The sequence below is a fragment of the Apodemus sylvaticus genome, chromosome 12, assembly GCF_947179515.1.
Source record: "Apodemus sylvaticus chromosome 12, mApoSyl1.1, whole genome shotgun sequence".
Taxonomy (NCBI): domain Eukaryota; kingdom Metazoa; phylum Chordata; class Mammalia; order Rodentia; family Muridae; genus Apodemus; species Apodemus sylvaticus.
This window is the reverse complement of record NC_067483.1, coordinates 62,987,633-63,011,289: the sequence shown is the minus strand read 5'-3', so window position 1 is coordinate 63,011,289 and position 23,657 is coordinate 62,987,633. Positions and strand designations below refer to the sequence as shown.

The 23,657-nt window shown below is 49.4% G+C and overlaps 1 protein-coding gene across 1 annotated transcript in view; it reads left to right on the top strand.

The window, feature by feature from the left end:
• Positions 1–353: 353 nt before the first annotated feature.
• Lhx4 (LIM homeobox 4) overlaps positions 354–23,657 on the top strand; it is a 40,730-nt gene continuing 17,426 nt past the window's right edge. The window contains exons 1-2 of the mRNA XM_052200304.1: positions 354–429; positions 17,613–17,784. Coding sequence (XP_052056264.1) covers positions 354–429; positions 17,613–17,784 — 248 coding nt within the window. The remainder of the gene's footprint in view (positions 430–17,612; positions 17,785–23,657) is intronic.

The following is a 23,657-nucleotide window of genomic DNA, read 5'->3' as shown; positions in this document are numbered from 1 at the left end:
GGCCTCCCGGGCAGCCGGCACGCGAAGGGTGGAGGGGGAGGGGGGAGAAGAAGGCGGGGAAGGGAGGAGGGGGGGAAAAAAGCCAGAGCCGCAGCAACAGCGTCTCCTCAACCCGGGATGTGCACCAGCCCGGGAGAGCGAGATCAAAGGGATTTAAAACAGGCTGAGGGCTGGCGGGGGGAGGGGGCCGGCCAGCTTGTGGAGTCCTCCCGGAGAGCCGGAGGGCTCGGCTTCCTCTGTGACTTCAGCGGCCTGGTTGGTTTTATTATTATCGTTTTCAAATTTCCGAATCCAGCTAGAGGGAGAGAGCCAGAGATCTCGGTAGACTGCGACTTGCTGCCTCTGGCTCCGAGATGATGCAGAGCGCGGCTGTCCCCGCGGAGGGGGCTGTCAAGGGGCTCCCGGAGATGCTCGGTGTGCCGATGCAACGTAAGACACCCTCCTTTCTCGCTGATTTAATTTGATAACTAGACAGCTAACAGCCTCAGCGGGTGCGGGGAGGCCGGACGCGCCGTTCGTGGCGCTGGCCGGAAGGGGTCGGGGTGCAGAGGCGGTCACAGAGCTGGGGTACAGCAGTCAGTGTTTGAAGGGCTTGGCTCTTGGCAGTTTGGGGTCGAATACGAAAGCTTCCGGGATACTGATCGTGGAGGGCCCAAGGGCATAGAAAGTAGCATCTTTGGGCCGTGGCTTTTATGGGAACCCTGGGGAGGATGATGTTTGGGTACAACAGAGGTTTCCGGCTCCAGGCCAGGCCCGAGGGCAAAAGTGGTCCCCCAAATGATTACCTTTCGCGGCAGTGGCCACAGTTCGCAGAACGACTGGTGCAACTTTACCCCAGCTGGCGGGAAGTTAGAGAGCGCGTCCCGGGTCGCAGGGCTGTGCAGAAGCCCCCTGCCACACTCCTGGTTTCGGCAGCAGTTCGAGCACTTGGTTGAGTCCCCATTTGCTGCTGTCCCGGGCACCCGCCGCCTGTGTCGCTGCCGACAGACTACTCCGGGTGAGCGAATGCACTCGCTACATTCCAGCTAGCCGAGGAATGCAGCGGCAAGAAGCTCTGGAACGAAGTTGTGGACTCAGCGTGCAGCCTTTGCTTAGGCGAGGGTAGGCAATCTTAGTGGCGCGGGCTTGGAAGAGGAAGAGAGACTCAGACGCGTGGGCACTTTGCTAGCTCTCAATTTCTTCCAGAGTCTGCAGTTAGTTAAGGCAGGTCTATCACCCCAGGTTTCTGATTTGTACGGGTGCGCACACGTGGCAGAGATTTTCCAGGAGGGAATCTGTCTGTGTTTCTGTCTTCTGAACAGAGAGACAGAGAAGGATTCTGTGCAGAGACCTGAACGGGTCCTCAAGCTTAGCGCGCGCTTGCGGGCTCCTGCGTCCACAAACAGCTGCATTGGGCTAGGTGCCCCTGGGCACCTTAGAGAGATGAAGGGTTCCCTCGATGGGCTTGCCAAGAGACTGTACTTCCGCTTACGACTGCTTTAGTGATGCGGTAGGAGTTTATTGTAAGTAGGAGCAGGCTCACCCAGGGATGGACACTACCTACGATCCAGGGCGCAGCAGCGCGCCCTCCTGCGCCCTGCCTCTCCATCGCAGGGGTTCTGTGTCAGCAAATCTCAGGGCATGCTGTCCAGCCAGTGTCTTGAGCTTCATTGTAAAGTTTTTGAGACGTGGAAGAGATAGCTTCGTTCGAGCCTGCTTTAGATTGTTCCTCGGCTGTAGCCTACAGGTTTTGTGTCACCTGTTGGCGAACAGTTTAACTACTTGTAGCTATGCTGCACGCATGAGGGTGGTCTGTGAATGGATAAAGGATGTGGCGTGTGACTCCCGTCCTCCTCCTTAATGTACCTGTAGTCTAATGACTTCCTCCACAGATGTCCTGTCCAGATTCTGGACTCTCCTCTGACGGTACTTTGTGTGTGTGTGTGTGTGTGTGTGTGTGTGTACAAAATTCACATGTCTTGGTTTTTGTTTCTTGCTCAGGGATGTTGAATGTCAGGAACTTGCTTTGCTAAAAAGACACGGAAATCATTTCAGCTTCATACACTCCTCCAAAGGCTGAGTCTAGACCCATACTGTAGAAAATTTAAGGAGGCAAAGAAGAAAATAACTCTGGTGGAGAGGGAGAAAAGGAGCGAGGGAGATTGGTTGGGAGGGAAAGAGAGCCCGCTTACTCCAGTGATTCCCAAGGGCAAAGCCAACAGAGAAGGGGCACCAGCCTTTCCTTTCTTTCTTGGGTTCTGTGGAAAAGGAGGTAGGTTGGAGGAGGCACTAGTCTAGACCGAAGGGTACAATCCCAGAAGAGTTCACAATTCTTTCTCCTTCCCCTCACAAGCATATCTATCTACCAGCTTTACCCTGAGACTGGAGGACAGGTTTGGAATGGTTCCTTCTCTCAATTTACACTAATCTCTTTCCTCATGGTAGGGAGGGCTTAATGATCTAAGAACCATGCTGGAAGAGTGTGGGGTACATCCTTGGGCATGGAGGAGAAACAGGGGTAACCCCAGGGCTATGGATTCTCTCAGCCCCTAGAAGAGATAGACAGAGAGACTCTTTCAAGGGAGATGGACCCTCCATCGGGCCAAGCAACTTTAGGCTGATCCGCTTCCTTACAGAAGCTGTCTGTATTTTATCTCTCGGCACCACCATAAAGAGTACTTGACAGTAGTATATGGGTCCCTAACCTAGGTACTCCAGATGCCATAGACTGTAGGGACATTTTAGGATTTTAAATCCAGGGGGTTTGGGGGAAGGAGGGGAGAAATGGAACTACCACTCTGCCTGTTTGGGGACTGGTTAAAAACACATTCCTCAGGAAAATGACTCCACTGGTGTGACTTCTCTCCCTCCAGTATCTGCCCACAACACTATAGCTCCTACGTGCTGCTGCTCAGCCACAGGTCAGTCCCCGAGGTTGACCCCTCTTTGGGCAGTGGCAACTTTTGCGCTTCACCCCTCAGAGGTCCCTGCCTGGTCTCACAGTTCAAATGTCCTCAATCACCTCTAAGGTCCAGATGTTGGCTTCGAAAAGATTCAGGGAGAGAAGGCTGGCAGTGATACCCAAAGCAACCTGGAGTAGAAAAAAGGGTCCCCTGCTTAGGTTCCCGTAGGTCCCATGCTCTCCTTTGCAAGGCCGGTGTTTTCTAAGGAAATTCAAACCACTGCTCCTTGAGGTGGGTGGCCCTTGTGTTCCTTCGTTGACACCGGCAAGGTTACTTCTAGGTTCATTTTGAGAGAGCTCGATATAGGTGTCTTTCTGGGGTCTGTATGGATGGTTTAGGGGCTGCAAGTGAGTGAATCCTCTCAGTACCTGCCCCTCAGTCCTCACCGCAGTGCATCTGGATACCGCCGGCCTGGCCCCTCTCCCGCACTAAAAGACTTTTAGAAAAGTCAAATGCACAGGAAGGCGGGGAGTTTTGTTTGCCCTTTGACCTGGGTTTGAACCCATCTTCACGTGTGTCTTCCTCGGCATCAAGGGGAGAGCGGTGAAAACTGGCGATCCAGGGGATTGCTGGCGGGCAAGTGGGGGGTAAATCGCTGCGGGGGAAGGAAACCGGTCCGGAGTAGTAAAGTCGTGAGCGGCGTTTCTGTCCTCACAGCAGGGTTTACAATCCTGACCACCGCCTTGGGGTGGGGAACTTCTTTTCCAGGTCAGGACTTCTCTCGGAAGCTGTGAGCGTTCTTCCCTCCGTTTCTGCCTTGTCTCCCGGCGGGAGAAAGACCCCACAAAAACTGAATGTAGACATGGGAGAAAGTCAAAGATTCCGACACCGAATTTCAGTCTGGCACAGTGCGCTACAGTGCGCTACAGGACTCCCGTTCTCTCTCTCTCTCTCTCTCTCTCTCTCTCTCTCTCTCTCTCTCTCTCTCGCTCTCTCTCGCTCTCTCTCTCTCTTTCACACACACACACACACACACACACACACACACACACACACACAAACATCTTAAAATGAGCCTATTTTCTTTTTCCTGTTCAAGATGGTTATTCCCTCTAGCGCTTCAAGCCTGGGGTGTTGAGTTTTGCCTTCCCTAACTGCTGGACGCTGCCCAGTCCTCTGCTAGACTTATAAATGGAAGACAACGTGAAGAGACCCCCGTGACAGCAACTCTAAGTTAAGACAACGGGTGGTCTAGAACGGGAAGGGAAGAGCTGGCTCTGGCAGTCCCTTTTTGGATGGCAGTGAGGGCGGAGGGAAATTTGGGGAGCCACGCGGCCCCTTGTGCCCCGGCTGTAGATTTAACGATTAACCCTCATCATGGACGCGGTGGTAGAGAGGGTGAAGTGGGCGAAGGGCAAAGGGCTGCGCGCAGCAGTTCCTCAATGTCCCGGGAAGTTGCAGAGTCGGCAGCGAGGCAGGGAATCCGGCTCTAATTTGGTGCTGGCTGCTTGGCTGCAGTGGTGTTGGGCGGGAGTGGTGTGTTTGGGTCTGGGAGCGTGACCCGTACGACCTCTCTCTGCCCCGCGGGCACCCTGGGCTTGGGTGGCCCTGGCGACGGTGCCGGATTCCTTTTCCGGCTCTTGCAGGCTGCGAGTGCTCCTGCAGGTGTGTCCTGGCTTTGGGGTGGGGGGGGGGACAGTCGCCCCTGTAGGCAGGTGCCACCGCGACTTTGTGCTCACTGTGTCCGGGAGAGTGAGATTGCGTGCTTGAGTGGGACAAGGGCGGGAGTGCTTGCGGCCACTGCCCCTGGTGCTTGCGCGCTCGGTCCCCCTCTCTACCCTCGGCTCCGCTCGCGCTTTCTGTTCTGGGTTCCTTCTCGTCGCCCGAGGTCTGATCCGAATGCGGTGGCTGTGAGCGTCGGCAGGAGACAGGACTAAGCGTCTCCGCTAGGGGAGGAGCGGCCGGTGCTCGAGTGCTGCGACCTCCCGGGCAGCCCGCGCCCAATTCGCGCCCAACTGCGGTAAAGACCGAAGCGAAGAGTGGCGCCAGCCCGGAGCTCCCGCAGGACACCGCGGTCCTAGGGAAATGCTGCTCGCCTTCTGGAAGCCACTGCTTCCTCCCCCAGCAAGGAGGCGGCCAGCAGTAGGTCGCACGGCCCGCTCCTTTCGCGGGGTTCGAATCTCGGCTCCCTCAGAGAGGACTCGGAGAGGGCTGGAACCGCGCAGTCTTAAAACAAACAAACAAACAAACAAACAAACAAATCAAGGTCTCTTGGTGGACAGAGGGTGATGCTTGGCCGGTGGCCGACCAGATGATAACCCCTTGCCGGCGAAGGTGAGCCCGCGCCGGTCATGAGTGACGCACGCGGTTCCAGAAGGCGGCACCCGCCTTACCACCAGGCATAGGCTTCATCCCACGCCACTCCAAGATCCGCTTTTCCTAGGACCGGACTTTAACAGAAAAAAAAAAAAATAAGGTTACGTTTATACAACAAGGGCAACGTGTTTTAAACGAGATCCGAAGGCTCAACTAATGACAAAGAATTATTAAGAAAGAAGGCGTAAGAGAAAACCTCAGGAAGCTTGGGAGGGCAGGCGGCCTCCCTGACGACCTCCACCCTGACAAAGGAGGTTGAGGCAAGAATGTGGGCTGAATACGGTGGGGATTAGGGAGCCGGGAGTCCTCCAGACTTTGTTGACCCCCCCCCCCCCGTGTGACTGTAAATTCCAGAATGATTTTAAGCCCGAGTCTTTCTGCAGGTGAAGCGGGTACCCCACAAAGCAAACTCTTCCCATTGCGTAGACAAAAACATGGGCGACAGTGTTTGCACAGTGACCTAATGACCCCTCTGACCAGGTGTAGACAGCCTCAAGTCCTAAATATTTGCATTGTCCCAATTTCCCATTTGCTTCGGGTTTTAGTACGCTTTCGCTCCACAGTACAGTCAATTAGCGATTACTTACCACCCGCATTAGCAGGCGAGCTGGACAGCGGGAGAGCGCCCAGTACTGCGGCGGAGGAGGCCAGGAACAAGGGCGGCCACTTGCAGTCCAGCAGAAGTGGACAATTAATTAACTGGGATTAGGGTTACTTTCTGTTGCCTTAAAAATGTCCTTTGAGATTCCGGCTTGGGGGTCCGACATGGTGACTATTTGGTGGGTTTCTTAGGCTGGGAAATGCGGGTGCCTTAGGTGGGGGAGGGTGGGGAGGATTGGATGAAGGGACCTTGTATCATTTCTTACAATTAGGGAAATTTATCAAGAATAGAGCTGAGAAGCTTCGAGTGCACGAAGCTGATGGGGAGGAAGGGGCGTGAGATGGCACTCATTTTGGAAAACCCAAGGTTAGAGAGTCTTCGAAGGTGCAGTTTGCTGTGGTGGAGGCACAAGGCGCATCTGCTTGTATTGGAGATGGCTTGATGGGGGCCCTATTTACCTCTGCAGTGGTTTTCTGCCTTTGCTTCCTTCCTGGAATTAGTATTAGCAATACCCATAATACAGATGTGTGCAGACAGGGCCCACCTTGGTTCCGTGGCTTGAAAGTCCTTTTTCCTCTTGGTTACCCCCCTCCCCATCTCTCTTCTTCCACACCTCTTATTGTCACAGAAATCTTTGCAGGAATGTGGGATCGCTGAAATCCACAGCACAGGGGGTTTCTTAGAGGTGGTGTGCCAGCAACCTTTCAGGATGGTGGGACCAGTCCTTGCCCCTAGAGCAGGATCAATGGGATTGACTACCCAGGGTACCATGTGTAGGTAAGACGCTGTCCTGGAGCTGGCTCCTGCGGTCCTACCTCCTACCGTCTTTTGAGGCAGGGAGAGAAATCAGCTGCAAATAGATATGGGTGGTGAGCATCAAGGTTTTTGTTTTGTTTTGTTTTTGTTTTTATTTTGACCTTGAGTTTTATAGGGGGGGGGGTCCTTCATCAAAATAAAGCATCTGTCAACCATTTTGAAGCAGTTGGTGGTGGTAGGTGGCCAGGTTGGCTTAATTGGCAAAACTGAAATTGATTCTCCCCTGCAAAATGTACTTGGTTAACTGTGTCAGGGACAGACTGGATGGCCTTCCTGCGAGGTGAGTTCTTTTTTCTGCTACTATTTTCCTAGACCTTTAAAAAATAAATAAATAAAAAAACAGACTCCCTATTATCTTCTCTCTGTCAAGCTGGGTCTAGCCACAGATGTTTTACTGCAGTACCTCACCCCCAGATGCCCTTAAATTATAATTTGCTTTAATTATAATGTTGGGGGTTAAGGGATTGGTTCTGGAGGATAGACAAATAGAGCAAAACTTCACAGCCAAATTAATTGGAAGTTTCTTCTTATGAGGGAGAGACTGCCAAACGTACGGGATATTGCTACAGAATGTGACATCGGAAAAATACTGTGTGCAGATTTAGGAATGATTAGATGAAAAGGGCACAGAGATAGGGATGTGTCTACAGCATCTCCCAGACAGCCTCAGATCAGCTTAGTGTATTTTTCTGTTTTATTTACAGTTGCCAGAATATTTTATGTACCAGTGAAGGATACTAATTCCATGATAATCTGTCTTCTGGTAGATTATCTTTTCTCTGCAAATACATGTGACATGCGTGTGCTATTTTGCTGCTGGATTCATATTAAAATAGTATCAAAATTACAGCTTTAAAATGGTAACATCAAACTGATCTCCAGAGCCATTCTTAATCAATCTACTCTTTCATTAAAGAGATAGGTTGTTTTTGTTTGTTTGTTTGTTTGTTTGTTTGTTTTTGTTTTTGGTGGTGGTGGTGGTAGGTTTGGGGTTTTTGTTTGTTTGTTTTTTGTTTTTTTGTTTTTTGTTTTTTGTTTTTGGAACTGTCTAAGCAGAAACAGAACAAAGGAAGTTTTTGAAAAGACTGCCAAGTGAACAAGTAAGATCTTCTGAGGAAAGAGAACTAGAAAGAAATGGAAGGGGATGGGAGGGAAGGACTGGCATTTCTGACACCCGCATTCCCTGGCTCCTAGTCATTAAGACATTCTTTGAAACAAACCAGGAGAAAGTTAAGAAATTTGATAATAAGACACTTGCAGATTAACATATTTTAAGCTTGTAAATAGATATAATCATGTAGAGAATATGATTACTTTAAATATGATGCCAATTTTTAAATTGGGATTTCTACCCCCTCCCAACATTTTTGTAGCTTGGCCTTTGTCTCTGTGTAACCCACCTCAAAATATCATGATGTTCAGTGCATCTTTTCTCTTTGTTTCTAAATAATTAATATCATAACTCTGTGCTCTGGTCATGCTGATTTTAGATGATTTTTACTAGGTTATGAAATCATCACTTATGATTTTATGATGTTTTGGAAAGTTATACAAGTATCTCTTAAAAACACAATAGAATAAATAAAAATGTTAAGAAGTAACTATAAATTGCCCAATAAAAATGAACTAAATGTCTTCAGTAACGGAGTCAGGAGGAAGGTGGGGACTGCCCCCACAGACATCTAGTGATGATTTGTCTCGTGTGGCTGAATCAGGACTTAGGCTTTCTAGTTGTAAATTGCAGGATAAACAAGCCCTCAGTTCTATAGGTCACAGACGTTGGGCAACTTCAGAAAGAGCAAGTGATCAAAAAATAAGATTCTATTGCCAGCAGCAATGGTGACAACTTTAAATTGGAAAGTTTATTTTTGAAGCAATTGTCCAGGCACAAGACTATAATTTAAATTTCAATATAGCTTTATGTCTGATCTGCTGCTTTTGTTTCTGAAACATTTAAATGTTTCAGAACTCAGGGGGGCTGTTAGATGAGGGTGCTGTCATTTGGTGAGTAAGTCCCTTAGCTCATGGGAACACTTTAGAACTGGACATTCCCAGTCTGAACCAATGAGCTTCCCAAGCCCAGAATTTAAAAAAAAAAAAAAAAAAAAAAAAAAGGCTCCCTGCTTTGTTCTTCAAGAAGATCTCTGACCATTGTTTTCTTCTTCCATAGAAGACAGGAATGGAAATGTTTGAGAAAAGTGTGTGTGATATTTTAGTTGTGTAAGAATTTCCTTCATGCCCATTTTAAAAGTTGGTAAAGAAACTTAAATTTAAAACCAACCAACTTAAATTTACATCAACCAACTACTTATTTAGTTAAGTTACCTATAAGAGAACAGAGGAGAAAAGCCTCAGAGTTGGTGTGTTGGTGATATGGGTGGAAGCCATGACCTTCAGTCAGCCCTAGAAACAAAGAAGGTCCTAGCCCCAACTCAGCCCTCAAGTGTGTGCCTAAGCTCACAACCTTCTACTGGCCTTCTTCAAATGGTGTCTGGAAAGGAATGACTGAACATGCAGCTTTGAAAGTATTTGATAGTGTTCAGAGGTCACCACAAGATACATGGGGACAGAATCACAGCTCTCATTTTGCAGGTCGGGTGACTGGATTCACTCCTAGAGGACGCAAGAACATGGCTGAGCTGAGTGGGAGAAGTATTGTGGGGTCTACAAACAGGAAGTCACGGTAGCATCTTCCATATAGCCCTTTCTTAAAAGAAGCTAGAGAAACCCCATTCTGAGAACCAGACTGCTGGGCTCTACTATGAAAAACTGAACTGTATCCATCCAAGAGGCAGTTAAAAAGCAATGCCCCATAAAGACTGCAAGTTCAGATTTTGCAAAATGTTAATCTTGAATCAGAGCATGGCCAAATGGACATTACTCCTATCAGTATAAACTAACTTGCTTTAAAAACATCAGAGCCATGCATCAGCATTGTGATTCCACTGGAAAGATTTGAAAACGTGATTCATTTACCCAGGAAGGTGCACTTTCTTAAATACATTTTAGAAGGCATTGCTGGGTGTGTGGTAGTCTCCTTAGTGATTTTTTTTCCTTCTTCTACCCTGTTGACCTTCTGTGACCAAAGAGATAGAAAGCACCATTTTTCAAAGAATTAAAATCGATCATGTAAACACATACTCTTTGAAATGTTTGCTGGTTCCTCTGGTTCCTTAAGAGCACTTTCTTGGAAGTGAAACACACACACACACACACACACACACACACAGAGAGGGGGGGGGAGGGGGAATGAAAATGGATAGTGCTCATTAGCTATCTCTAGAGGGTATGGGTGACTTGAGATGCCACAGATCACACCAGGTTCATTTGCCAGCTTCCTGAAACTGTTGATGGAGGAATCAGGGACTTGAAAGAGCAACCCACTTTCTATTGGGCCAGCATGAAAACTATGCCTCTCCTGGCTCTCCAGCAAATACTTCAGGAGCTTTGGGGGTGGCCATGTGAGTCTTGTAGGCTCCTCATGAAGAAATGGATTATGGTCCCAGGGAAAACTCTATAATCTTTTGGACATTTCAACATCCCTAAGAACAATGCTCGAAGCTTTGAGCTCATTAGAACCTGCTCCATTCTCCCCTGTACATACAAATGATCTCAGCCTAAGGAGGAATCTGCTAGATTTCTCTTTTCCAAAGAGATGAAAGTCTTTGCATTTAAAGGAGTGTGTATCTGGATGTGTCAGAAGTCAGAGAGTGGAGGAATTTTGAGTGTATCAGTGAAGCAAGATATATTGGGGAAATGGTGAGATGAGAAGTAGGGTTTTGTTGTTGGTTGGTTGGTTGGTTTGGTTTTTTCTTTTCTCTGACAGTACCTGAGGTTGAACTTAGAGACTTGCTCTTGCCAGACAAGTGCTCTGCTACTGAGCTATAGCTTCAGTCCTGACCCAATCTCGATGCACCTCAAGTACATAAACTTGTTGGTGACTGACTGTGAGACCAGGCAGAAGGGAGCTGATGACCTGGCAATGGTATTCTCGAGCTGGCTGTTCTATACTCAGCTCATGTGATCACAACCTGGCAATTACAGACAGATGCACTCACACACATTTTAGGCCTAAGAAAACTGAGGTTCAAAGAAGTTTAGTAATTTGCTCACATCTGGGATCTGCATGTGGATCTGGCTCTAGTCTCTAAGGAACAGGACATGCCTAAGGATCTGAAGGTCCAAACTCTCTGTCTGTCTGTCTGTCTGTCTGTCTGTCTCTCTCTCTCTCTCTCTCTCTGTGTGTGTCTCTCTCTCTGTCTCTCTTTCTATCTCTCTCTGTCTCTCTTTCTCTGTCTGTCTCTGTCTGTCTGTCTGTCTGCCTGTCTCTCTCTCTCTTTGTGTGTGTGTTTGTGTGATATGTCCCTCTCCCTTTGTCCTTCCCTCCCTCCCCCACTCTTCTCCTCTCTCCCTCCCCCCCTCCAAAGAAGAGGAAAGAAGAGAACTGTTTCTACTCCCCTCCTGATGGGTGTCTGCACTCCCTGGCCATCCCAGGCTGGACAGCTCCCTCAGTCAATAGTGGTTTTCTTTCTGACTGCAGGCTTGGCTCTTGGCCAAAATGGCAACGCCTTGGCCCATGGCTATGTGTATGTTTGTGTTCAAAACAGGTGGCCTGTTTGCACCTGTGCATGTGTGCACATCTGGATCATATGTGTGTCTCTTTAAGTGTTTGTGAATGTGTGTGTGGGTGTGTATGCATACTAAGTGCGTGAATCCTTTGGCTAGTGGCTCATCTATCTTCTAGTCACTGCAAAACAGCAGTTTCAAGACAATCTCTATCTGCCTTCATTTACCCTCTATAAAATGACAGAATTGAGCCAAATAAGGCTTGTGTATATGTGTGTGTCTCAGAGTGTATCTTTGTTTATCTGTGACTGTTTATATGCACACATCTGCCAATATTGAGCTCCTGTATGTGGCTGTATGCAAGGAGGTCTGGATGGGTGGTTAGCATGCCTGTGTGTATATGCAGCTGGGCCTAACTTCACACCTGAACACACTGCTCTGGTGTGTAGGGTTCAGAATCACAGTCTTCTTCCTTGGCAACCCCTGGGTTTCCAAGCTTGAGTTTCCTGTCTGCAGACCTTTAGCAGAGATCACCACATTTAATATGCAGCTAGGATTAAAGTTTCCACTTCAAATGAAATTACTCCTCTTAACAGGAATTTAATTTACAGATTACAGCCTGTCTTTAGTGACTCCAGAGATCTTTCTAAATTCCAGTTTCCAAAGGAGGACTTTGTGGTGTTACTAAGCACTGCCAGAAGTTGAGCTTACTGGAGAGCTGGAAAGTCTCATGCCTCTAAAATGGTGTGGCTGCAGTTTTATTCTTGGTGGTAAAATCACGTGACTTCTGTTCTGGTTAGACTTTCCCAATCATAAACATAAAATAGTAATAACAATATTAAGTCATTATATCAAAAAAGATATTGTAACTGTTTGGAAAATGTCCAGCAAAAAAAAATTCTTCTTCTTCTTCTTCTTCTTCTTCTTCTTCTTCTTCTTCTTCTTCTTCTTCTTCTTCTTCTTCTTCTTCGTTTTACTAATCAAATGGGGTTGTGCATCTTAGAATGTGGGGTGTGAGTTCATAGGTCAGCACCTTCTGAGGGGAAGGGATGGGTCTGAAGTTGACAGGTGCCATCAACAAGCCAGCTGAAGTGCTCTTGTGTGTGTGTGTGTGTGGTGTCTTCCTTCTCCCAGACCTCCCCTGAGCTTTAGGCATCCATCCTAATACAAATCCTAAATTTGTGTCTCGGAAATTCGAATTTGCTCAACAAATGTTTGGTTATACAAGAGTCTGCCTCCATTTTGTATCTAGAAACATAAGGTGGTGGTGGTCAGCCTTGGCGCTGGCCTGGGTTAGCCTGTCTTCTGGGCACGCTGCTGACCCTCCCGGCATTTCCTCATCTGTTAGAGAGGATGACACAACCCTTCCTTCTTCATTGTGTGACTCTGAATTTAAAATATGCCTGCCACAACAGGCCCTCCTTTCAGGTTTTATTATTCTTCCTGGGCTTTGTAATTGTTTCTAACTTTTACTTTAAAGATCACCCCCTTTCTGTGTCTCTGTCATCTCTCTCAGTTGATAGTGGAATGTATTTGGAAGGTTTTGTTTGTTTGTTTGTTTTAACATAAAACGTGTCCTTAATCTATACCTTACATTTGTGTCAAACCCAAGGGTCTAGTTTGGTCCCCAGTCAGCCCCTGGCCACAGCTAGCTGGGTGTCCCAGCCTGGCCAGCGGTGATGTCTCCTAGCTGCAGACTGGATCTCCTATTAGCCCTCAGTGCGGTGTGCTCTGCGCTCCCGCCCCGGCGCTGCTCCCTGCATACATTAGCCCTAATGTATTCTCTCTCGAATACCCATCATATTAAGTCTCTCGCTAGGTACCTTGCTCGAAATAAATTTTATGGCCATACATCCTCGCCCTCATCACATGCATTTTTGTAGCTTGGAGGAGAAATACAGTTGTATCAAAGCAGTCGCACCGAGTAGACTAAACAATTGGGTAGGATTAGGCTGTGGTCCAGAAGCCAAGGGGGAGGCGGCTGCATAGCCCAACAACTCTGCTCAGAATCCAGGGCCAGGCTCTCTTGGTCCCTCAAAGAAGTCCCCGGTGAGCCATCGGGACCGAGGCTAACCAACTGTGTTCTGCTGGGGGCGGAGGAGGCGGGGTGGGGCGCGGGGAGGTGGGGCGCGGGGAGGTGGGGCGCGGAGAGGTGGTGCTCAGCGGTGGCAGGTGGTTGGCGCAGCCGACAATAGACAATCGGCAGTCAAGTGGCCAAGGTGCTGTACTGTGACCCGCCCCGCCCCTCAGTATCCTTGTTGAGCTTTCTTTCTCTCTGCATCTTTTGTCCTTGATTCACTTCTTTGAGCTGGAAGGCTTCTGAGTTGTCTGCCTTTCCCCGACACATGTGTGGGAGCAGGCATCCGCGCTAACCTCCAAACGAACCCCTCCCCTTCGGGAGCGCTGGAGGAGCGATGGGTGTCCCTCGCTGGAGACTGGGTTTGACCCGGCTGTTCACCGCTGTGCAGTGCTTACACGCAGTCTCTCCTGGCCAACACTCTTTCCAAGCCTTTCCCCAACAGCACCGCTGCTCTGCGCCCCCACCCCACCCCCACCCCGGTGGCCCAAGATAGAGACCACAGGAGCGGCTGAATAAACATTGCCCCCAAGCTTTTCTGGTTTGCCCCACGATCCCCACTGGAGGGCAATGAGGTGTTTGGGAGAAATGGCTATCAAAGTCCAGAGAGGTGAAGCCCACAGACAGACTGGCAGGACTTTCCACTTCCAAGAGCAGCTAACCCATCTTGTAATCACAGAGAACCCTGAGGGAGGAAGGCTGTGCATCCTGCCCTGCCCCGACTTTTCCCCACTGTTGGTTCCTTCACCTCAGGGAATGCTGAGAGGAAGTGTTGGCCACATCACCCCAGTTTTCCAAGTGAGGATCTGAGGCAGAGTGGTCATCTGTCCAAGGGGACAATGCAGAGCCAGGATTCAAACGCAGACAGTCTGGTTCTAGAAACTCACACTTTACCCTGCGTCCTTCCAGCCTCTTGTTAAGTTGCTATCATGCACCATCGGAAGTCCTGTTACCAGTTTTTAAAAAATGCCTTCCTCATAGAGGAAAACTTATTTTGTTTGAGACAGGGTCTTGTCTAATCTGCTTTTAAACTCTTAATCCTGCTTGGCTTCCCAAGTGCTGGGATAGCAGGTGTGTGCCACATTCCTGGTTTGAGGAGAAAAATATCTGTGCAGTAGAAAGAAGGGGGAAAAAAAATCCTAGAATACAAGCTGTGGTAATTAACAAGTGTCCAGCCTGCCTGTCTCTACCTCTGTGTAGGAGTCAGGGAGCAAGTCACTGACCAGCAGATCTGGTTTTCCAGTGAATGCTGGTGGTCCTTAAGCAGGGGACAGGGGAGGTTGTATCGTAATGGCTCCGAGGTGGCCACTTGGGGGTTACTGGGCTATTGATGATGTTTAGCACATGTCCCAAGCTCAGACAAATGTCTTGAGAGCTAAGAAAGCTTTCTCTGAACATGGATGTTTTCGAGATATTTTTCTGTTAGCATACATTAATTGTACATAATATTGAGTTTCACTATGAGTTTTTCATACGTGTATATGATGTGTTTTGATCATGTTTGTTTGCCTCATATTCTCTCTAATTTCTTGTCCCCACATCTCCCACCCCTTCACAGATAATCTTTTCTATTCCATTCTATTCTTTTTCTTTTTTTCCTTCTGACAGGATCGCTTGAACCCATACTGGGATCACATTTTCTGTGTAATTCAGACTGTCCTTGAACTCCCGATCCTTCTACTTCCAAACAGCTAAAATTACAGGTCTAACTAGTGCACTTCTACTTTAGACTTACTTTTTTTTTTTTTTTTTTTTTTTTGGATTTGGTTTTTTTCAAGACAGGGTTTCTCTGTATAGCCCTGGCTGTCCTGGAACTCACTCTGAAGACCAGGCTGGCCTCGAACTCAGAAATCCATCTGCCTCTGCCTCCCAGAGTGCTGGGATTACAGGTGTGTGCCACCACTGCCCAGCTTAGACTTACTTTTTATTAATTAATCTTATGTGTGAGTGTCTTGACAGGGTGTATGCCTGTGCACCATGTGCCTGGTTGTTCCCTGAAGATGTCAGAAGAAGGTATTAGATCTTCTGAATTGGAGTTAAGGATGCTTGTAAGTCACCGCAGGCTGGAGACATAACTCCAGCCCTCTGCGAGCCTTTAACTTCTGAGCTCCAACTTTTTTTTAAAAAATATTCTGCTCAGATCTAATTTCATTATTTATGAATGAATAAAAACTCCATGTATAAATATTCCCCTCCCTGCCTTGTGACAGAGTCTCACTGTGCTGCTGCCTCTTGGGTGGTTGGGATTAAAGGGACACACAGCCACACTCAGTTCCATTTCTCTTTTAAATTTATTTTCTATGTATGTGCATGTGTCTTTGTGCCTTTGCTACATGTGGGCAGGTGCCCACAGAGGCCAGAAGAGGGCATCACATCTATGTGGTGGTTTGAGAGCCTCCTGATGGGTAGGGACTGGGAATCAGACTTAGGTCCTCTGGAAGATGAGGAAGTGCTCACACCTGCTCAGCCACCTCTCCAGAACCATTTCCTATTTTCTTTACCCACTCACCTGTTGATGGACACCTAGGCCAATCCCACAATGCCACTGTTGTGAAGAGTGCCAGGAGAACCGTGAGCAGGCAGGTGTGCCTCTATTGTATGTTGTCCGCCCTTCCTTAGGATATATATTCAGAATGAAGCAACCAGGCATACGCCGGGTCTATTTTTAGTTTTTTCAGGCACAGCCGTGGGATTTCCACAGTGGCTGCATTCATTTATGTTCCCTTCAATAGTAACTAAGGTTCTTCTCTATGCGCTTCCTCTGCCTTTTCTGTTTTGTTGTTTGTTTCTTCACTGTAGACATTCTCTTGAGGGTGAGGCGAAATCTCAGTGGCCGTGTACATTTTGATATGTTGGTCTTTTTCTTCCGTGTTTTCCCCCTGCTAGCATTTTAAAATTACTATCTCACTCTTGGGCATGACATGCGTGGCGAACATGCGAGATTCACGAGCCATTCAGATCTGTCACTTTCATCAGCGTTGTGGAGTGCGGAGGAAACACAGAACCCTTCCAAGTGAATGTTGGTAGTGAGAGTCGAAGCAGTTGTTGTAGAGTAGAAAACCTTGTGAAGCTGGACTCTTGTGCCAGGCACCTGCTAATTGCTGAGAGAGAAACACTGTCCTGCCCCCTGAGGACCCCTCTCTCCAGGGGGAGTAATTATGTGCAAACAATTAGCGAAAATTAATTATAACAGAGAAGTAAAAGTCATGGTTGTAGAAGCTGGTCCGTGTAGTGCATATGCGGGGGTGGGGGGGGAGAAGGGGGATGCTCGGGGGGAGGGGAGACGCTGGGGGGGCAATGCTTGGACCTTTATGTGTTTACTGTTACTGTTACATCTCTCTCTCTCTTTCTCTCTCTCTCTCTCTCTCTCTCTCTCTCTCTCTCTCTCTGTGTGTGTTTAGGAGTATAGGAAAAAATATCTAGAGACTCTAGCACAATTTGTCCATCCAGCCATGGAAACCTGGTTATTTTACAGATTTTTGAAATAGTGGTCCAAGAGCAGCAGGAAACCACTGGGGGAAAGGATGGGGCAGTGGTTAGAGCTCAGCTGCAGGCGACAGACCCCACTTTCATTATTGTAGTGGGCAGTGGGCCATTGCTAGGTGCTGACTTTCGGCTTGGAGGAGCCACCTTAATGTTGAGCGTGCAGGGACAAGCCTTTCCCTCTAGACCGTCATTGCCTTGGCCATGATTGGTCGGGGTACTTCGACCACAGCTCTTCTTTGCCTCTGCTGAGACCCACACCAGGATGACACAAGGCTGTTCCGCAGCTGTTGTGCGTTTACCACAGTTCTGAATTAAAGTTCTTTTCTGTGCCTCTGGTTGGTGGACTTCAGTCAAAGCACCAACTGGGGACTGGGGACGTGGTTCAGCTGAAGAGTACTTGCCTAGTGTGTGTGAGGCCCTGGTACTATCCCTGCCACTTCTGAACCCACGCTGGAAGAGAATCTGGGACACCAATGTATAACTTTCCCCTGTGAAGCACAGGAGAAACCATCACCAGGCTCACAGTGCCCAAGTCACAGCATCTCTTGCAGCTCATGAATATACTGAGTTTCCCTTGAGCACCCTCAGGCCCTGACCGTGACTTAACCCCACTCCTGATAGCATTTGCTTCTCAGGCCAGATGGCCTCCGTCCATGCCTAGATGATTCACTTTGGGCTGATGTTTTAATACAACTTCTACCCAGGAGTGAAGGTGTGGCGGCCTGGGGGTAGGGTCCTATGAGGCACCCATTTCAGGGCCTGGGCTGGCTGAAGGCTCATACTGTCTCCCTCTCTCTTCTCTCCACAGAGATTCCCCAGTGTGCTGGCTGCAACCAGCACATTCTGGATAAGTTCATCCTGAAGGTGCTGGACAGACACTGGCACAGCTCCTGCCTCAAGTGCGCAGACTGCCAGATGCAGCTGGCTGACAGGTGCTTCTCCAGGGCCGGGAGCGTCTACTGCAAAGAAGATTTCTTCAAGTGAGTCACAGCCTACTGCTCCTCACAGCTGCCTCTGCCTTCTCTCAGGCAGTAGGGAGGATAGGCCCCTCCGTTGCAGTCCCCCTGAACCCCATTGGAACCTGGGGACTAGCATCTGACCTCACCGGGGCTCTTCAGAGTGGAGATGTGACAAAGGGCATGGGTGGGGCTTCACCAACTTTCTGTCTCAGTGAGTTGGGGCTCAGCGTTTGCCCTATCAGGAGACTCTCAGAGCATATGCTCTTAGCTTGCGCCTCACACCTGAAGGAGCATTCAAGGCTGTCTCCTTGGCTGCTTTTGGGCCTCAGAGGTGAGGGAAGGTTGCCAGGGTTGGTAGGTTTCATCATTTGGAATGGAAACATGATAGTTAGGAGCCCAGCCCTGCCTGGGCTTGAAATGACTTATTGGCTGCGTTCGTTTAGTAAGTTACTTAACTTTGATGTGTCTCAGTTTGCTTATCTGTACAATGGGGCTGCAAATAGAGCTCTCACTTCACATTGGCTTTAAATAGGGTAACCTATGTAAAGTTCTTGGGGGGAAATGTCCTTGACATTGATTTAAAGGCTGTCCTGGACTTTCCATCCCGGGAGTTGAGTTCATCAGGAAAATCCTGTGGGCTTTGGGCAAGTGAGAGTCTCCCAGAGTTTATTTTCTGTGTCATTTAGTTCCTTCTTAGGACCTGTTACCTGAGCCTGATGCTTTAGTAAACGTGAAGTGTTTAACCAAAGGAGAAGCCAGCCCAGGGTGTGTGGGTGACACATTAGTGTCCCTCAGCCTGGTGCTCCTGAGAGTGAAGCAGGGCGGCCAGGGAGGCTCACTCAGGCCTGAAGCATTCACGACCAGTGGCTCCCTGGGGGAGGGGCAGTCACAGCCTGATCATGTGTTCTGGAGACAAGGAGGAGGAATGCTGGGAAATCCTGAGGCTTTTCAAATCCCTTCCGTGGACCAGAAGAGACTGATCCTGTCTCTTCTTTTCTTTTCCTTCGGGGTGGGGCGGTCACTGCTTCTCTCTCTTCACATCTTCCTCTGGTTTTCTCCACCTCTGACTCTCCCTGCTTCTGCTCCTGCCACCACACCATTCCCCAGCAGGTGCCAATGTTTGTCTCTGTCTTGCTGCCTCAGTGGTGGCCTGGCCAGGCAGTGTGGCACCCTTGTAGGGTGGATTCTGCTGGTGTGTGTTTCATTCTGTGTGTGTGTGTGTGTGTGTATAGTCAGAAGAAGTTGGGGAAGGGGTGGCTTCTTTTGTGATGAGGACAGCACCCTACAGTTTGTCCTTGCATTTTACAAAAGCTTCCGAGAGCTCCAGAAGTAAGGCAAAGTCCAAATTGCCTTCTCACACACCCAGAGACAGAGGCACAGAACAGATACTGAGATGCCCTGGATCAGACATCAGAGTCCGCAGGGATTCTGGCTGGTCTAGCCTGGCAGCTCCTGTGCTGTGGTAGAGGCAGAGGCTGTTAGGCCCATGGACCAGGTCCTCCCCCTCAGAAGCACCTCCTGAGCCCCTCCGCATAGCCTCAGGATCCTGTCTAGTTTTGACCGTGTTCAGCTGGTTATGGCTTGGGAAAGGGAGTGGGAAAAAGGATGGCAAAGAAAGAGGGTCGCCCTAGGCCCGGGACGGGCCTGAGAGGGAGCACTATAGCTCCTCTTCACTCAGGAGAATACCCCATGGCTCTCTGATTTGTCCGGTTCCTGGCCTTGTAGCAACAATTCCTGACTGGTCCTCACTTGCTTCCTGAAGTTCACAAGCCTCCCCAGACCAACTGCCTTTCCACACAGCACAGGTCACAGGTCACAGGTCACTCTTTCCCCGGGGTCCCTTACCCACAGAACGGCCAGGCAGCATTCTTGGAGGCTTCTGACCTGGCCTTCCAGTTCCACTCTCTGCTTCCTTCCTGCTTCAGCACAAGTCTCAGGCTGCTTTCTCCTCCAGGGGAGAGGATTACCCACCATTCCACGGGAGCCTAGAGAACGGCAGATAGTAGGAGCCTGTGGAGGAATCAACCTCTCTGACGTGCCCCCTCTCACGACTCAGGCAATCTTATCTTCATTGTTGGTTGAGGATCCGTGTTATTTCTCCACATAATCCTCAGCCCTTGCCCAGACTGTTGCGTCTGAGAAACAGACAGTAAACGCCAGTCAGCAGAGCAGTTGTGTCCTGTCCCAGTATACGCCGCAGTGGGTTTGCAAGGGCTTCGGTGAACAGTTTCTTCTGTGGTTTTTGTGTGCTGTCTTGGGAAACACAGTTATAATTATGTCCTTTGTTCTGCCTGTCTGCTCAGCAGAGCCGCATCCGGGCCTCTGTGGAGGGAGCTGGCCACAGGTTCAGTGCTGAAGCAGGCCATTAGCTCTGTGAGGGGTGCTGCGGGAGGGAACTTAGAGCCAAGGCCGTTAGCCAGAGGGCAGGATTGGCACCTCCCAAGTGTCCAGTGTCCAGGGTTTGATTTACGAGCCTCATCCAACCCTCTGGGACTGAGGCTTCTTGGGCACGAACTGATGCTGAAGGCCCCATCTTAAGTAAGAATAGGGAGAGGAGGAAGCAGGGTCCCCTGGGAACCCTGTCCCCCCCCCCCCCCCCAACATAAAAAAGTGACAGGTACATGAACTTTCCAGTCAGGCCACAGCTCTCTGATGTGGGATCTGGAAGACACTGGTCAGAGCCACGAAGAATCCTTTCTCTGTGCTCGGGGTCTTTTCTGGCAGCGGCTGCATAGTCCTGCTCTGGGACAGGGACAGGACTCAACTGCTCTGCTGACTGGCACTGGCACTGCAGTCCTAGGGTCCTGGAATAATCTGTTTGCCCACAACGAGGGCAATAATTTCATTGTTTTGCACAGCCGCAGAGTCGTTCTTCATGTGTGTTCTATGTGCAGTGTGCAAGCCAAGAATAGGATGTGGAGAGTGAATGCCTTCGGAGCGTGTGTTATCTCAGCAGCAAAGAGCAGGAACCGAGAGAGCCCCCCATCAGGGCTAGGAAGTCCCTTCCACAAGGGAGCTATGGCAATACTGGCCACAGGCAGCAGGGGGCGATGTTGTTATATACCCGAAGGAAGAATTACTGCGGGGCTATCAGAGATCGCATTCTGTGGTGCTCTTTTCTGGCGGCTCTTTTTTAACTTCTGACCTGCTCCGTAATGTGGGTTGATTTTTCTTTTGTTGCTGTTTCTTGCTTTCTGGGTCTTTAGCTCTTCTCCAAAGGAGATTAAAATCCTCAAATCCAAGGGAAAAGTCACCCAACAAATACATAGACATGGGGCTGTGATTTACCGAATCCAGCCAGTACTAGGAGAGTCTCCCTCCGTGCAGAAGGCATCCTAAAGCCTGTTGCACTACATTTGTTAGACAAGTCTTTTCCAGACCATGTGTTCAATGTGTCTCCTTGGAATAGGGCCAGGGTCTGAGGAGAGTAGCAGCTTGGGAACAGGTCTTCTGAGTGCACTTTTCCTCACCATCAAGGTGGCAGGGCACCCTGTGAGTTCCCTGACTGAAGCACAGTACACCCAGGGTGGGCCCCTGACCTAGCAACTGTGCTCCTTAGTATCTCTAGGCTCAGTTCTTCCTTTAGGAAAAGTAAGAATTCTGATGTCACTCGCTGTAGAAGCCTCATGGTGCATAGGGCCATTTTGCAAAATGGAGTTGTAGAAGCGGCTTGGTAGCCTCTGTCCTATCCTTTACTAGCTGCCTGTCAGCAAAAAAGCAAGTGCCCAGTGTTTCTTGCCTCTCAGGAGTGTACACTGACCTCTAGAGTGGGTAACCATGCCCACGTGGCATTAAGGGTTTTATGACTGACTCTGGGTGTCTGGTCCTTATATGGAGGATATGTCTGTTAGAACTTCCTCTTTCAAGGCTGGGCTGTCCCCACCTCTCCTATTTGCCCTCCTTCCACACTGAGACCTTCTAATAGAGATGACTTGTAACCATCTAGAGTGGCTCACATCCAGGGAGGGCAGTGTGGCTAGAGTGGAGGGTGTTAGCCGTGTCACAGAAAAATGGGCCCCATTGATTGATGTGGTTTGGGAGAGAAACCAGGATGCTTCTGATGTGAAGGCAAGCAAGGCTGTGGAGAGGAGGACGGAGATGTTCATTCAGCATTTGGGTAAAGGGAAGACTTCAGGGCCATTCCAGGAGGTAGGGAGTTTCGGTTGATCTGGATGACCAGGGATCTATTCTCATACCTGCCTGTCAGGGCTTGTGGGAGACAGGCTCGGGCTTTCTAGGGTACTGTGGTCCTGGAAGGTAGTACTTTGGGGGTACCCCCTCTGATCCCAAGGTTTTCACCCTGCTAGGTAGCCAAGGGTCTCTGGAAGGGTGAAGGACACAGCTCCAGGGAGCTATGTGGGTGAGCATTCTCTTCGCCTTGCCAGCCCCTCCCCCAGCCAGTCAATCTGCAGGTGGCTGTCAGCCAAGGGCAGGTAAGCAGCAGCGTCCTTGGGGCTGTGTGATTTATCCCTGCAGTCACAGACGCTGTGTTGCAGCATGCTGGCTGTTCGGCTGCCACAGGGTGGTTTTCCTGGGTGTGCACAAGTCTTTGCTGGTGTCCTCCACCTTGTCTCTCAGGGACCAGAACCTCTCTATTGCTTATCGGATTTGAAGGCAGGAGCCCATAGAATATGGCCTTGTCTTTAAGAAACAAGGTTGCCTCTCCTTGGGTGGACTTCATAAGAGGGGTGGGGGTGGGGCTCCAATCCACGATCAGCGTGAACCTGAGACATCAGACTCCACTGAGTCACTCACTTGGCCATGTCTAAGGTGAAAATAAGAATGTTAGCTCATTTGAGTTACTATTAGGCTTGAGTAAGATGAAGCTAGTGCTAGCTGGTTACCATTACGAGCTATTCTCCTCAGGGCAGGGTGCTGTGTCCAGGCAGAGGTAGGAAAGCAAGAGAGAAGGGTCATCCTGGGTCAGAGGCTAAGGCAGTAAGGCTGTAAACAGCCTGGGGCCAGATCGTGTTCTGGACAGAGGTCTTGCAGCCTCAGGATATCGGAAGGACGGATTTTGATGTGGAATTAAAGTGGGAGCCTGTTCCTCTACGTTAGTACCATTCTGGGACTGGTCAGTGACTGTGAATGCAGTCTGGGGCCAGACTTTTGCTCAGGTCACCTTGCATTTCTGATAAATAAACACCTGCTGGGAGACAGAAAGCCACACAGACACATTTAGGCACACATAGAGACACACACACAGACACACACAGTACTGAGGAACTCGCAGGCAGGAGGGTCTCTTTGACATGCGGCTTTCCATAATTTCTGAATAGTTTATAGTCTAATTCCCTTGCTAAACAAATTACACCTTTTAAGGTAACGATCGGATGGTCCCGATAGTGCCTCTGTGCATGGATATTTGTAAGACTTGAACACACTGGAGGGACCAAGCCACAGTCATTTGTGACAGCCAGTAATCAAGACAGAAGCAATTACTTAGCCCAGCAGGTCTCCCAGGGGACCGGCAGCCATATATCAGGTGGTGATGAGCCCAGGATTATCTGACCACCCAGAGCCCTTGAGTTCAGCTGTGCCCCGTGTCCATCCTCTGGAGCCCAATCCCCCGACATCTGTGGAAATCACATCTCAGGATCTCCTGCCATGGGGGACTCTTTGGAACCAAACAGTTGCAAATCAGCTTGGGGGGGGCAGATGGCACTGGGCTGCAGAAATGAGGTCCCCAAGCACAGTGGATCTGGGTGACATGGGAGTGGCAGCTGTGGGCTGCATTAAGGCCCGCTGCAGTATAGGCAAGCCTTTTGATTCTCTCCTTCACTTTCATCCCTGTCCATTTGGGTGACAAGTCACAGCGATTCACCGCAAAGCCTCTTGTCACTCCTGCCACCCTGACCTACAGTCTCCTGGTAGACACTTCTGCATTTCCAATG